Source organism: Aquarana catesbeiana, linkage group LG03, assembly GCF_042186555.1.
Source record: "Aquarana catesbeiana isolate 2022-GZ linkage group LG03, ASM4218655v1, whole genome shotgun sequence".
NCBI classification, from domain to species: Eukaryota; Metazoa; Chordata; class Amphibia; order Anura; family Ranidae; genus Aquarana; species Aquarana catesbeiana.
The window spans coordinates 696064135-696079367 of record NC_133326.1 but is presented as its reverse complement, the minus strand read 5'-3'; the positions used below and the strand labels follow the sequence as shown (position 1 = coordinate 696079367).

Here is a 15233-nt window from a genome sequence, read left to right as displayed (position 1 = left end):
AAACCATAAAGTTAATCCTGTGGAGAGCGGAACCCCATCTAAAATGAAGAAAGGGAAACTCCAAAGACCACATGAAATAGAGACTTTAAATGTGTCAATCAAATGAGTATATAAAAAACAAGAGTTTATTATATCAAGTTAAAACAAAGGGCCATCTAATTAAAACCACAAAGTAAGAGACAGGTGATTTGTTTAGGCAGATGATATTTGATGATGCAAGCATATAAAACCAATGGGTTTCGCTATATTAGCTTCCTCAGGATTTACGCTTGAAGATGGCAACCATATAGCTCATGCCCGGGAAATCTACACAGTCTAATATCAAGTCCCTAAATTGGTTAAAAGTAAAGAATAGAGCCAGTAAAGCTCCCTTAGAGCTTACACCAAATCAGATTGGAATTAAAGGTCTTACAGGTGTGGACCAGCCTTATTCAAAATGATTCATACTTCCAAGAAAAATGAGTTACTTAAATTTGATGCAGAAGAAAGAAGGAGGGGGCATAGGAGATTACTCCCCAGTGTAGCGAGCTCACAGCAACATACTCATATTAGCAATTGTTTGCCATGGACCCAGTCTGCCTCACCAATCTGTAATTATTGCATCTACCTTCTACAGTGTAGTTATTATAGAAGTTAGGAGGGGAGTAGGAGAAGGTTTAGGCTTAATTAGATTGATCGTGGAATGCCACATTAAATACATATAAAATTGTGCATATGTCAAAAGACAAAATTGTGGTGGGAACAGGTACTTGGGTATTTTTATGGAAAGTTACCCATCAAGTCATCCAAGATTTTGAACAGGAAGCATTTTGGTTATATATATGACCTTTCTCAAAGCTTTCTTGATATCTTCATTCCTCAAACTGTATATAAAAGGATTTAATAATGGTGTCAACACAGTATATAGCAATGACAATGTCTTACCGAGAATCTTCATCTGTCCTTCCTTTGGATCTATGTAAGTGGCAAATAAAGTCCCATAAAATATTGACACAACTGCAAGGTGGGAGCTACAAGTCGAAAAGGACTTCTTTCTTCCAGAAAAAGATGGTATTTTTAAAATGGTTAAAACAATACACACATATGAAATTACTATCACAAAGAATGGTAAGCCAATTGCAAGAATGCACATTAAAGTGGCTTCTATTTGAACCATAGACATATCTGAGCAAGAAAGTTCCATCACAGGGTAAAAATCACAGAAGAAATGGTCAATTGTATTTGATCTACAGAAGTATAGTTGATTTAATCCATGTATCAGAATCAGCACAGCAAAGCAGCCTAAAAGCCAAGAGGCAATAATTAATTTCATGCAAAGGACATGGTTCATAATGGAGGAATAATACAATGGAGAACAAATGGCTAGGTAGCGGTCATAGGACATCATGGTCAGAAGAAAACATTCAGAACCCTCGGTAAAACCAAAAAAATACAGCTGAGTAATGCATCCAGAAAAAGATATGGAGGACCCTTGATGCAGAACACTGTTTAACATGACAGGGGAAATATCTGTGGTCAACAAGATGTCAGCTACGGAGAGCTGAGTAAGGAAGAAGTACATGGGAGAGTGAAGGTTCTTGCTGTAGGACACCAATGTGATAATCAAGGAGTTGCCACATATTGTCATACAGTAAATGATAAGCAGCAAAATGAAGAGCAATACATTAAATCTATCCATGTCATGGAACCCCAGAAGGAAAATGACTGTGATGTTGTTCTCATATGATGTCTTTGTGTCACAAAAAAAAAAGAAAAAACACACACAAAATAATATTAGAAATAATAACAACCTACTTTAGTTTCTGCTGCTGAGAACTGTACTGGGAGTGTTTGGTATTGGGTTTTCTATACCAAAAACAGGTCCAAGATTACAAACACCCTATCTAGGCCATCCACAAATTGTGACTCTAAAGCCTCGTACACACGATCAGACTTTCTGACAACAAAACCGTGGAATTTAGTTTGAAGGGTGTTGGCTCCAACTTGTCTTGCATACACACGGTCACACAAATGTTGGCCAACAATTACAAATGTAGAGACGTACAAGACGTACGTGATATCTCCATTACGAATGCTAGTTTTACAAGACAGAGCACTTCTGGCTCGTCCTTGATTCCGAGCATGCGTGTTTGTACTTTGGACTTTTGTTCGACGGACTTGTGTAAACTTGTGTCGTAAAGTTTGACAACACACATTTGTTGGTGGAAAATTTGAGAACATGCTAGCCAACATTCGTTGGCGGAAAGTCCGCCAACAATTGTCCAATGGAACATACACACGGTCAGACTTACCGCCAACAAGCTCACATCCAACATTTCCCATCAGAAAATATGATCGCGTGTACGGGGCTTTAGGCAGCCCATAGATTATTCAATTCTTTTTTTCTTTTTATACATTTTTATTGATGTTAAAGAGGCATACAAGTAACATATCATTTATTATGTTATTAACGAGGTAATAAGTAGACAGTTGGATCACAAGTGGGAGGAACATGAAAACACGCATACAGAAGAACATTCTTATTTGTGTTCGAGCATCTCTATTACCGGGTCTATATTTCAAGGTAACCATAGAAGAAAAATTGGCATATTGGTGTCTACATAGAGTCTTTATATATGTTAACTTTTGGGAGAAATTTATAGCTATAAAGATAACATGTTTTATTTAATATTGTATTTATTTATTTATTTTATTAGGTTGTGATGTAAAGGAAAAACAGGGGGGGATGTAATGATAGGAGGACAGGGTGAGGGACCGGGAGGGGTGAAGAAGAAAAGGAGGTAAAGAGAAAAAAAGAAAATAAAAAGGTAGAGAGGGGGCTGGATTCTCCTCTCTCTCTCTGCTTAAGCTATATTAGTCATAGTAGTGGTTTATTGGGTTAATCGTTCATTCTGATGTGTAATGGCTGGTCCCTATATACAATTGTGTCACACTATGGACCAAGAGGAGATAGTCGGGTTATGAATTTGCTGATTTCTGTTACTATCAAGTGGTTATGTGAGGTAGAGGTTAACAGACATTTTCTGCATATGCAGATGTTGTCTTATAGTGTTGCCAACAGTACCATGTTGATGTGAATTTGGATATAATTTCCTGTGAGATATTCATGAGTTCTTAAATTTTTTCTATATTGTTGAGTCTGCAGTACCATTCCTCTTTCGTTGGGATGGCAGAAGCAGAAATGTGCCAGTGACAAGGTATGCAGTGTTTGGCAGCGTTTATCATAAACATTGTTAATGATTTGAGGTAACGTTTCTTTGGAATATTTATATGATGAAGTAGGTATTGTGCTGGAAAGAATTCAACATTCTCTGAAGTAACAGAGAGAATAGTGTTGTGTACCAATTTCCAAAATGGTTGGATCTTAGAACACAACCACCAAATGTGCATCATTGATCCATCATCGGCATCACATCGCCAACATCTATTGGGAATCATGTTTTAGTACAGTATTTGTTGATCAAAGCAGGGGTTCTGTACCATCTCATAAAAATCTTAAACCCACATTCTTGTGTGGCGATGTTAAGGGAACCTTTGCGTATATAGGAGCAGATGGACTCCCACTCGGGAATAGTGAAGTTTGTGTTTAGATTGAATTCCCATGCTAGACAAGAGGAGCTAGAGAAGGCTGAGTGATCTTTAAATAGACAATTCAGAGATAAGGTGTTTTGGGGGATTTTTTATTTAGTGCATAAGATTTCATAAGTAGACAGAGGTTTTTTCCAGTGGTGTGCAGTATCCGGCCTAGTCAGGAAGTGTTTCATTTGCATATATGTCTAAGATGGTATAGTGTGAGGAGCTATCTTGGTGTTGAGGCTTCTAATGACAAGAGAAAGCTTCTGTGAAAAAGGTGAATTGCCAAAGCGTCTCTGTGGGGCCAGAGCTTGCATAGAAAGTTTTCATTTGTGCCAGGGGAGAAGTCTGGGTTGGCCCGTAGTGGGGTTAAAGGGCTCAACCATGGAGTTGGGTTTGCATTTCTGTTAGAAGTATGGAAGACTTCCAAAGTAGGACCAATCAGTGGATGGAGTTTGATTTGACAGGCGATGTTTTGAGGGTAAATCCATGGTAAGGATCTCAGGCATTGAGAGGTGATTATGTGCTCTAATGTGACTCAGTCTTTTACCGTGTGATGCAGGTTCCAATCTACTACTTGGGCTAGGTGGGTTGCCCAGTAATAGCGGCATAAGTCAGGAAGTGCAATTCCCTCTTTACTCTTTGGAAGGGTGAAGCAGTAAAATTTAATTCTAGGAGGTTTGCCTCTCCAGATGCTGATACTTGTCAAAAGGAGGAAAAGTAGGAAGTAGGTATTTGTATGGGGATTGTTTGTAACATGTAAAGAAAGCGAGGGAGGATAGTCATTTTGAGTAGGGAAGCTCTGCCAAACCATGATATGTTGAGAGTGTTCCAGCGTTTTAGGTCTTCCCTAGTTTCCTTTAAAGTAGGGGAAAAATTGAGTTGATTTGATAGGGATGTTGGGATTTTAAACCCAAGATATGTTTTTGGCCCAAGTAAAAGGAAATTTTCTTTAGCATTGTGAGACTGTATCTGGGGATAACGTTATATTCAGGACGTTCTATTTTTAATGGTTGATTTTTAGATTTGCGAGCATCTGGAAATGTTTTAGGTCTTTTAGGAGATTTGGTAGAGATATGTGTGGGTCAGTTAAAAAAAAGTAGGAGGTCGTCAGCAAATGCCACGAGTTTGTATGTCTGTTTTTTTATAGTAATACCTTTGATATCTGGGTTTGTAAGTATTTTATTCTGAAGAGGTTTGAGGGTAAGGACAAAGAGTATTGGGGATAGAGGGCATCCCTGTCTAGTTCCATTTTGAAGATGAAAGGCGTTTGACAGGTGGCCATTTGCATGTACTCTTCCTGTAGGGGCTGAGTATAGGTCTCTTATGTATGAACGCATTAGGTCTGGTAGGTCAATAAATTTAAGAACTGCATCCATGTAGTCGCCAGCCACTCTGTCAAATGCCTTCTCTGCATCTAGAGAAAGGAAAAAGCCTTGTTTTGCATTGTAGTTGAGCCAGTGGTGGAGGTTTAGGGCTTTAATTGTGTTATCCCTACCAGGTATAAATCCTACTTAATCAAGGGAGATTAAGGAGTGAAGAAGTGATATCAAGCGGTTAGCATGGATTTTAGCATATATTTTAACATTAACGTTAATGAGTGATATTGGACAATAGTTTGTGACAAGGGAAGTGTCTTTTCCTTCTTTCAGGATGACCGCTATGTGTGCTTCTAAAAGTTGTGGGGAGGGCTTGGTTTCGGTTTGGAATGAGTGAAAGGCTAATAGAAAGTGATTTTTTAAGAGTTCTTTGAAGGTTTTATAATATTGTAATGGTAGACCGTCTGAGCCGGGTGCTTTGCCTACTTTCATCTCTTGGAGAGCCTTTTCAAATTCCTCATCAGAGAGGGGGACATCACGTTTATGTGAGGCATACATGGAGATTGGTGAGGAGGCATATTTTCTAAGAAACTCTTGAATGATGTGAGCCCTTGTTTCAGTACTGTAGGGGCATTTGAGGTTGGAGGGGATGTTGTATAGCTCTTGGTAATATTTTTCAAATTGCTTTTCAATCTCTTCATTAGAGGAATGTAGATTCCCTTGTTTGTCCTTTATGTGGTGGATTGTAGCACTACTGTTTTTGTTTTGTATTTTGTATATATTGTCTTTTGGTTTTCATGTTAAGTTCCTCGAGAAGGAGAAGTCTTGTTTGGACAAGCTTTTGGTGGCTATGTTCTGTTTATTAGACGCTTCCAGCGTACGGATGCGAGTCATAAGGGATGATATTTTAGCCTGATTTTCTTTATTTGTTCTAGAGGCCATTTGTAGAAATTCTCCATGAATAACACACTTGTGTGCTTCCCACTGAGTGAGATGGAAAGTCTCTGTGTTATCATTGAGTGAGAAGTATTCTTCAATTCATGTATTGAATCTTTGTATGTCTACTGGGTTTTTGAGGAGGGAGGTGTTGAGTCTGCAGATTTTTGTTCTCCGGGAAAACCAGCTGGATGGTAATTGGGTGGTGATCTGAGAGTGTCATGGATTCTCTTGTGGCCTTTTGTAAGAAAGGTATGTCAGATTGGGAACTGAAGAAATAGTCAGTTTGTGAATATTTCTAATGTATGGATGAGAAGTATGTGAAATCTTTATCTTGGAGATATAGGGGGTCATTTACTATAACTCCAGGAAGTACTGGGCACTATGGCAAATAATAGAGCCCATTTTAGCCAAATGGAAACAAAACGGCGAATTTGCGCATGAAAATCAGCGATAAAAGTGGAGAACAAACGTTTGTAAATGCTAAATTGCCGCTAATTAGCGCTTCCGCGTATATACAAATGCCAATTCTTATAAAGTTGTTATATAGCACTGTACTGTAGCCATGATGAAATGTATGTGAAAGAAACATTTTTTATCAGAGATGTGCTCTAGTTCCAGTGCATCTATTGATTTATATTGCAATTAGTATTCCTAGTTTTTTTTTCCTTCTTTTGCTAAGAAATGCAGTTCTGAATGATTATTACATAGTAATGTCTGCTATTCTGTAAAGTTACATGTATTAATCATTTAGGTTACCTATTTGTTGTATGTTGTTTTTTTTATGTTTTTGATTTATTATTTATTAATTTAGTTGATTATAAAGCAGTAATTATTTATGTTCATTCTTTAATAATACTACACTATTATGCAGGTCTTGTACTTAGCACAATGGCTTAGTGGTCTGCTTGTATATTGCCACACCACTCATGGTATGAGTTCAAACAACAGCCAACCTACCATCCTCCAGCTGTGTTTATTTTTTTAGTGCACAAGTGAATTAAAATAAACAAACAAAGAAATGTAAACTGCCCTTTAGCTAGTGTGTGGTGTTTGGAATGTCACATCATAATGTAATTGAATACTTACATACCATTGCATGCATTTAAAGAGTTAATACAATAAAAACTTTCACATTAAACTGCATTGGCTACTTGGCAATCACCTATTTTCAGTAAATATATATACACGTATATTTGTGTTGCTTTCACTAATTGGCTAACTGGCATTCTCCTTTTCCCACCAATGCAATCTTTTAGGATTTTTCTGTGGGATTTGAACCCATGAGTCTTTCAATACCTGAATGTTTGAAGGTAGAGGTGCTAACTGCTAGCCTATTGGGCTGAGCACGATTATACATACAAAATACTTTTACTAGTGTTTGATGTGTTATATACTATACAATAAAGTTTATCAAATGTAAACTGCTTGTTAGCTAGTGTGTGGTGTTTGGAGATTCACACCATAATATTAGTGAATACTTACATACCATTGCAAGCATTTGAAGAGTTAATACAATAATATCAACCACATTAAAGTGTATTGGCTACTTGGCATTCACTGTATGCTGCTTTGGCTAATTGGCTAACAGTAATTCTCCTTTTCTCCACCAATAGTAATCTTTTAGGATTCTTCTGTGGGATTTGAACCCATGAGTCTTTCAATACCTGAATGTTTGAAGGTAGAGGTGCTAACTGCTAGCCTATTGGGCTGAGCACAATTATATATACAAAATACTTTTACTAGTGTTTGATGGTTTATATACCATACAATAAAGTTTAGCAAATGTAAACTGCTTGTTAGCTAGTGTATGGTGTTTTGGAGATTCACACCATAATATTAGTGAAGACTTATTTATTTTTATTTAAGGTACTTCTATAGTGCCGTCAATTTACGCAGTGCTTTACATATACATTATACACTAATATGGGCCCCTACCCTCAAGGAGCTTACAATCTAAGGTCCCTAACTCACATTCATATACTAGGGCCAATTTAGACAGAAGCCAATTAACCTACCAGCATGTCTTTGGAGTGTGGGAGGAAACCGGAGTACCTGGAGGAAACCCACGCAGGCACAGGGAGAACATGCAAACTCCAGGCAGGTAGTCTTGTGGTGTGGTTGGGAATACGAACCAGTGACCCTTTTTACTGCTAGGTAGGGATGAGCAGACCCCCCCCCCATTCGGTTCGCACCAGAACATGTGAACAGGAAAAAAGTTTGTTCAAGCATGCGAACACCGTTAAAGTCTATGGGGGTCATTTACTATAGCGCCAGGAAGTACTGGGCACTATGGCAAATAATAGCTCCCATTTTAGCCAAATAAAATTTCAACAGGCGAATGTGCGAATGAAAAACTAGCGCTATTAGTGAGAAACACATGTTAGTAAATTCTAAGCTGGCGCTAATTAGCGCTTCCGTGTATATGCAAATGCCAATTCCTACCAAGTTGTTATATAGTACTGCACTGTAATCATGATCCATGTATGTGAAAGAAACATTTTTATGTGAGATGTGCTCTACCTTGTGTGCATCTATTGATGTATGTTGCAATTAGTATTCCTAGTTTTTTCCTTCTTTTGCTAACTAATGCAGTTATGAATGATTATTACATAGTAATGTCTGCTATTCTGTAAAGTTACATGTATTAAACATTTAGGTTATCTATTTGTTGTATGTTGTTTTTTATTTTTTAATTCAGGTGACTATAAAGCGGTAATTATTTATATTCATTCTTTAATCATACTACACTATTATGCAGGTGTCATACTTAGCACAATGGCTTAGTAGTCTGCTCAGATGTCTCCACAGCACTCATGGTACAAGTTCAAATACCAGCCAACCTACCATCCCCCAGCTGTGTTTATTTTTTCAGTGCACAAGCGAATTAAAATGAACAAACAAAAAAATGTAATCTGCCCATTAGTTAGTGTGTGGTGTTTGGACTTTCACACCATAATAGTATTGAATACTTACATATCATTGCATGCATTTGAAGAGTTAATATAATAGAATCAGCCAAATTTAAAGTGCATTGGCTAATTGGCATTCACCTATTCTCAGCATATGCTGCTTTGGCTAATTGGCTAATAGTCATTTGCTTTTTTTTTCACCAATTCAATCTTTTAGTATTTCTCTGTGGGATTTGAACCCATGAGTTCTTCAAGGTAGAAGCGCTGACTGCTAGCCTATTGGGTGTAGCACAGTCATACATAGAAAATACATAGAAAATACATTCACTAGTGTTTGATGTTTCTTCTCCCCGAGCTGTCTCTCCTGCTGCCACCATCTTCTCCTGCTGATGTGTTCTTCAGCGCAACCGGTTACCCACTAATAAAAAAAGCGCCGCTCTTCTTGTGGTGGTCTTCTGTGGCCATCCGATAATGTCACCCGGAGAGTCCGCTCCATGGCTATGTAAGAGATGCCACACAGCGGGTGACAACACAGTGGAGGAAGACCACCATGGAAGAAGAGCAGCTTTTTTTTTATTAGCGGGTAACCAGCGGTGCGGAAGAACACAGCAGATTGCGGCGACAGGAGAGACGGCTCTGGGAGAATACAGCTTGGGGAGAAGATGGAGGAGGGAGAGACAGCGTCTGGAGAAGATGGCTCAGGGAAGAAGACAGCTCAGAGCTATTCTACAATAAAGGACTTGTCAAAAACTGGCTATTAATTTTTTTACATTTCACTGCTTTTTTTGGTGAATGGGTAGGGGTAAAATGTACCCCATACCTATTCACATAGGGGGCAGGATCTGGGAGCCCCCTTGTTAAAGGGGGCTTCCAGATTCTGATAAACCCCCTGCCTGCAGACCGACAACCACCGACCAGTGTTGTCGGGAAGAGGCCCTTGTCCCCATCAACATGGGGAAAAGGTGCTTTGGGGCATGTGGCCTGGTAAGGTTCAGAAGGGGAGGGTGCTCACTAGTCCCCCCCTATCCTGACCTCCAGGCTGCATGCTCAGGTAAGGGTCTGGTATGGATTTTGGGGGCCCCACATCAAATTTATTTTACATTTTGGTGTGGGGTTCCCCTTAAAGTCCATACCGAAGGGCCTGGTATGTACTGGGGGGACCCTATGACATTTCTTTCCTTGAATTTTGGAATTCCATACCATATTATTGAATAAGTACATACCATTGCATGCATTTGAAGAGTTAAAATATGGAATAAAGCAAGCTGATGTGCTTTGCCTAATTATGCTTCTGAATACAATGCACACTTCTGGGAGGTGATGCTGTCAGTGGGATTTGAATTCATGGCTTGAACTTTTGGGGGCAGCAGGGTATACCGCTATGCTACAGAGCTGAGCACTTACCTACAGAGAAAATACATTTACTAATGTTTGATTCAATACAATAATGTTTTGCATTTCAGACATTAATATTATAGTAACAACCATGCTCATGCCGATGTGGCATTGGGCATTTGCCTCTTTTCAGCATATGCTGCTGAGTACAATACAAGCTTTCAGTAGGTGATACCATCTGTGTGATTTTCAGCCATTTGAGCACAATTATATTGAGAACATATGTTTACTAGTGTTTGATGGTGGGACTACTTTATATTCTAGGTATAAAATAGTACTCAGCACAGTGACTTAGGCACCTTTCACACTTGTGCGACCTGAAAGTTGCAGGATTTTAATGCGACTTTAAGCAATGCCTGTGTAATCTTGAGGTCTATGGACACAGGAGTCGCAGGGAAAGACACGCACCTTTCCCATGATTTTGCATCAGCAATTTTGCCGCAATTCCAGGGAATGCCTGTGTAAACTTGAGGTCTATGGACCTAAACTCGCATCAAAGTCAGACCAAATTAGTACAGGGACTACGTTGAAGTCAGTGTTACTTGAAGTCGCACAGATATGAATGGTACTCATTAAAAATCATGGGGTATGACTTGTCATACGACTCTGATGTCCAAAGTCGCACAAGTGTGACTCAGCCCGACTTTGTCAGCGATTTCAGAGACATCAGTGCACTTTCCTGCACAGATGTCTAGTGAAATCACAGAGGTCCCAACTGTTCTCCTTTAAGAAGGTGTCCTATGCCTACCTACTTTTGCTAATAGGTGTCCCTTATACCCATCTCAAAAAGTTGGGAGGTAAGAAATCGCCCCCTGAAGTCTCCCAAAGTAGTGCAGGAACTACTTTTGGGAATCGTTGTGGCATCGCACCAATTCGGACAGTTCCATTGCCATCAATAGGCGCCGATTTGGCCTACAATTTGACATGTCAATTCAGACCTATGTGAACATGGGTGAAGTTGCATAGGTATTAGAGCTGCACGGTTCTGGCCAAAATGATAATCACAATTTTTTTGCTTAGAATAAAAAGATCACGATTCTCGCGACGTAAAATCTTTCACATTATCCCACAAAAAATTGGGCTAACTTTTCTTTTTTTTTTTTTTAATTCATTAAAGTACTTTTTTCCAAAAAAAATTGCATTTGAAAGGCGCAAATACAGTGTGACATAAAATATTGTAACAACCCCCATTTTATTCTCTAGGGTCTCTACTAAAAAAAATATATATAATGTTGGGGGGGTTTTAAGTAATTTTCTAGCAAAAAAAAAATGATTTTAACTTGAAACCAACAAATGTCAGAAAAATGTTTAGTGTTTAAGTAGTTAAACTTTCCTCACTTACACAGAATTCTATTTAATTGACAAATTGTTACAAGGTTTCTAGTTAAGTTCACTGATAAAGAACGTTCTAATTCTTGGCAGAATTCCTGGTTTTTCGGCTGTGGCTTCAGAAGAGCAGAGAGAGTTCTTTGCATAGCAAGAATCGTGAAACTCTTTTTTCAAGATCGTAAAGGGGAAAAAAAAATCACGATGACGATTAATCGAGCAGCTCTAATAAATATGCATGGAAATCAAGGGGGACAACTTTTCATGTGACTCTGAGGTCCAAAGCTCCATGAAAAGTCACCCAAGTGTGAAAGTAACCTAATGCGATTAATTGATAACACCTTTGAATAAGGCCCCATTTGCACTTGTGCGACCTTAAAATTGCACAGCTTTGTCATGACTTGAAGCAATGTCTGTGTATCTTGTGGTGTATGGACCTCACATTGCATCAAAGTCAAACCAAGGTAGTGCAGGGACGGATTTGCTACACCTTCAGGATGCACAAGTGACAATAGGGCCAAATTCAAAGGTGTTATCCTTGAATCTCATTCACACTGCTGCGACCTGAAAGTCACACTATTTTGCTGCCACTTTGCCGCTGCAACTTGGCAACTTCTGGGAATGCCTGTGTAATATTGTACTCAATATACCTCAAGTCTCACCAAAGTAGTACAGGGACTACTTTGAAGTTGGTGCGACTTAAAGTAGCACAGATATGAATGGTTGTCATTGAGAATCATGGGGTACAACTTGTCATGCAACTCAGAGGTCCAAATTTGCTGGAAAATTCGCCCAGCTGTGGAACAAGTCATATATATTTTAATAAAAGGAGCTCTCATTTATACTTGCATAGTCCTTACTGATTTACATCAGCAGAACAAATGCAGGAAGTGATGTGTGCACATGGGACGGAAGCAAATGTGTGGTGATGCCAAACAAATCAATGAACCCCACCCACACCAAATCTAACTATGACATCCACCCCGCATTGATTAAGCACAAGTACATATCCTACACTTACCCGGCCAATAAGCAGCGCCTCCTCTCTGCTAAAGAGACCTCGCCATGTCCACCTAGATGAAGATCCTGACCAGCACAGGAACTTCCGGGTGCATACAATGACTAATTTCCAGGTCAGAAGGTGAAACCACGCTTTTGATTGCAGCTGCGAATATTTGATCTCAACCATGATTAGTATTTTTTTATTTTCAGATATGCAAATCCGTATTTCTACATATATTTGAAGGTAAACTTAAGGGAGTTTGCTAAGAAATGGTGTCCCTGGGTTAGCAGCAGGTGAATTACAAAGACAAAAGGCCCAGTTTGAGCCCTGGTTCACACTGACAGCGGGAGGAAAGCGTTCAGCTGAACTCCCACAATTTAATTCCTGCATGTCAGTCCCGACTGTGGGGGCAACATCAGAGACATCAGTGCAGGTTTCTGCACCAATATCAATACAAATTGCACCAATTAGAACAGTGCAATTGCCACAGATTTGACATGTCAAATCACACCAATGTGAACCAGAGCTGACACATTCAAACACTGCCTATCCACCAGCTGAATTCATTACCTGCAATTCTCCACAGCTGTTAATGATAAAGGTGGAATCTTTATATATAACTTGCAGTTGTGCAGAAGCCTAGGTTTACATTGGAGGGATTGGTCATGCGATTTGAGAGATCAAATCGCATGACTATTGGCAATGGCACTGTTCCAATTGATGCAACATTTTTTTGTGGCACCACATCAATTTGCTAAAGTAGTTCCTGCACTACTTTTGCTGATTTCAGGTGCGACTTCAATAGACATTTGTGTATGAAGCCACCTGAAATCACGCTGACCTTGCTACTTTGAAATTGTGCTACTTCAAGTGAAGTAGCGCAATTTCAAAGTAGCATGTGAACCAGGGCAAAGAGATTAGTTTTTTGGTGCACAAATACATATTGAAATAAAATTTAAAAGATATTGCACTTTCCCAAAACCACCACCCACAAAAACTAAAAGAAAGAAAAGTAGAACGGAAAAAAAAAAAAAAAAAAAAAAAAAAAAAACACCACACACACCACAACAAAAGCTCAATGTACTTTTATTTTACCAGCAGAAAAAAAAAAATTACATTTACTAGCTTCAAAAAAATTTGGACAGGATATATGGTGCTACATTTAGCAACGGAAAATAGGAGCTTACAATCTAAAATTAGACAAAACCTTAGAGTGGACACAGCTTTAATTTCAGTGTATAACGGGCAACACATCACATTATTATCTGAAAGATTATAGAAACACACTTAACAGTCATTCTTACAAAGCATTCCAACATAATATTGCAAAAGACTTATTCAAAACACCCACCACCAGCCCACAATCCACACATACATACATTGGTGACCATGTTCTGCTGGAAGCTGCATTTCGGTGTACACGATTAAACGAGATCAAAAAGAGTAGGTCAGCAGATGCTTCCAAACGATGTTTGCATGATCAGACAGGAACAATACACGCACAACATTGACAGCATGGCCACATAAACCCACTTTTGATTGAAAAAATGCACAAGAATTTCATCAACTCTCCCAATATCATTCCTTCTCCATCACAACAAAAAACCTGACCTTCTCAGGCCAAACGAACCCCCCTACTGCAAGCCTTTATATAAGAGAAGTTGTATTGTTAACACACTGACACACCCAATAGAAGTACACGCCCACCAGTATCTTTCAATCTGTCTCTTCATGTATGTCTAAAGTGATTTCACCTGATGAGCAGGAACACATAATACTATTTCCAACTGTGTTAGCCTTGGCTATGTGCATCAAATCTCCAACTACAGGACAAAGATCAAAGTCCATTTGCATCCACATAAACAAAGCAACAGTTTTCTAAGCATATGTACCTGTGCAGTGTAAACCCTAAAATTTGAAATGTCCAAGTCCCTGGGCATGATTAGTGCTAATAAACATTAACATCAGTCCCTGGCTGCAATGAGCTTCCAATATAAAGTCCAAAATTAACTTTCTTACATTAGAACCTATTTCGACAGGAGACAAATAAAGTGGCAGCATGTCTTTGGATTGTGGTGAGAAACCCACACAGGGAGAACATATAAACTTCAACACAAGGATTAGCATGTTGGGGAATTGAACCAACATCCCAGGTACTGCTAGACAGAACGGCTACCCACTAAGCCACCAGGCAGCCCCACACATGGTCTCTGCATCTCTGTGGTGTGAACCAGCCCTAAGTCCATAGCCATGCTCAGTGTCACAAGCAATATACAGTATATTGGCCTAAGTATTGGGATGCCTGCCTTTAAACACACATGAACTGTAATGGCATCCCAGTATTAGTATTGGGTTCAAAACTCATTTGGCCCACCCTTTGCAGCTATAACAGCTTCAACTCTTCTTGTCCACAAGGTTTAGGAGTGTGTCTATGGGAATGTTTGACCATTCTTCCAAGTGCATTTGTGAGGTCAGGCACTGATGTTGGACGAGAAGGCCTGACCTACAGTCTCCTCTCTAATTTATCCCCAAGGTGTTCTGTTGTGTTGAGGTCAGGACTCTGTGCAGGCCAGTCAAGTTCCTCCACCCCAAAATCACTCATCCATGTCTTTATGGACCTTGCTTTGTGCATTGGTCCAAATGGTTTGGTGGAGGGGGATTATGGTGCGGGGTTGTTTTTCAGGGGTTGGGCTTGGCCTCTTAGTTTCAGATAAGGGAACTCTTAAGGCATCTGCATACCAAGACATTTTGGACAATTTCATGCTCCCA

The 15233-nt window shown here is 39.3% G+C and overlaps 1 protein-coding gene across 1 annotated transcript in view; it reads right to left on the bottom strand.

Annotated features, from left to right (window-relative positions):
• Nucleotides 1-781: 781 nt before the first annotated feature.
• The window catches only part of LOC141134265 (olfactory receptor 11L1-like), a 44676-nt gene continuing 30224 nt past the window's right edge, over nt 782-15233 (bottom strand). Inside the window, exon 2 of the mRNA XM_073623844.1 lies at nt 782-1729. Within this exon, the coding sequence (XP_073479945.1) occupies nt 782-1729 (948 nt within the window). The remainder of the gene's footprint in view (nt 1730-15233) is intronic.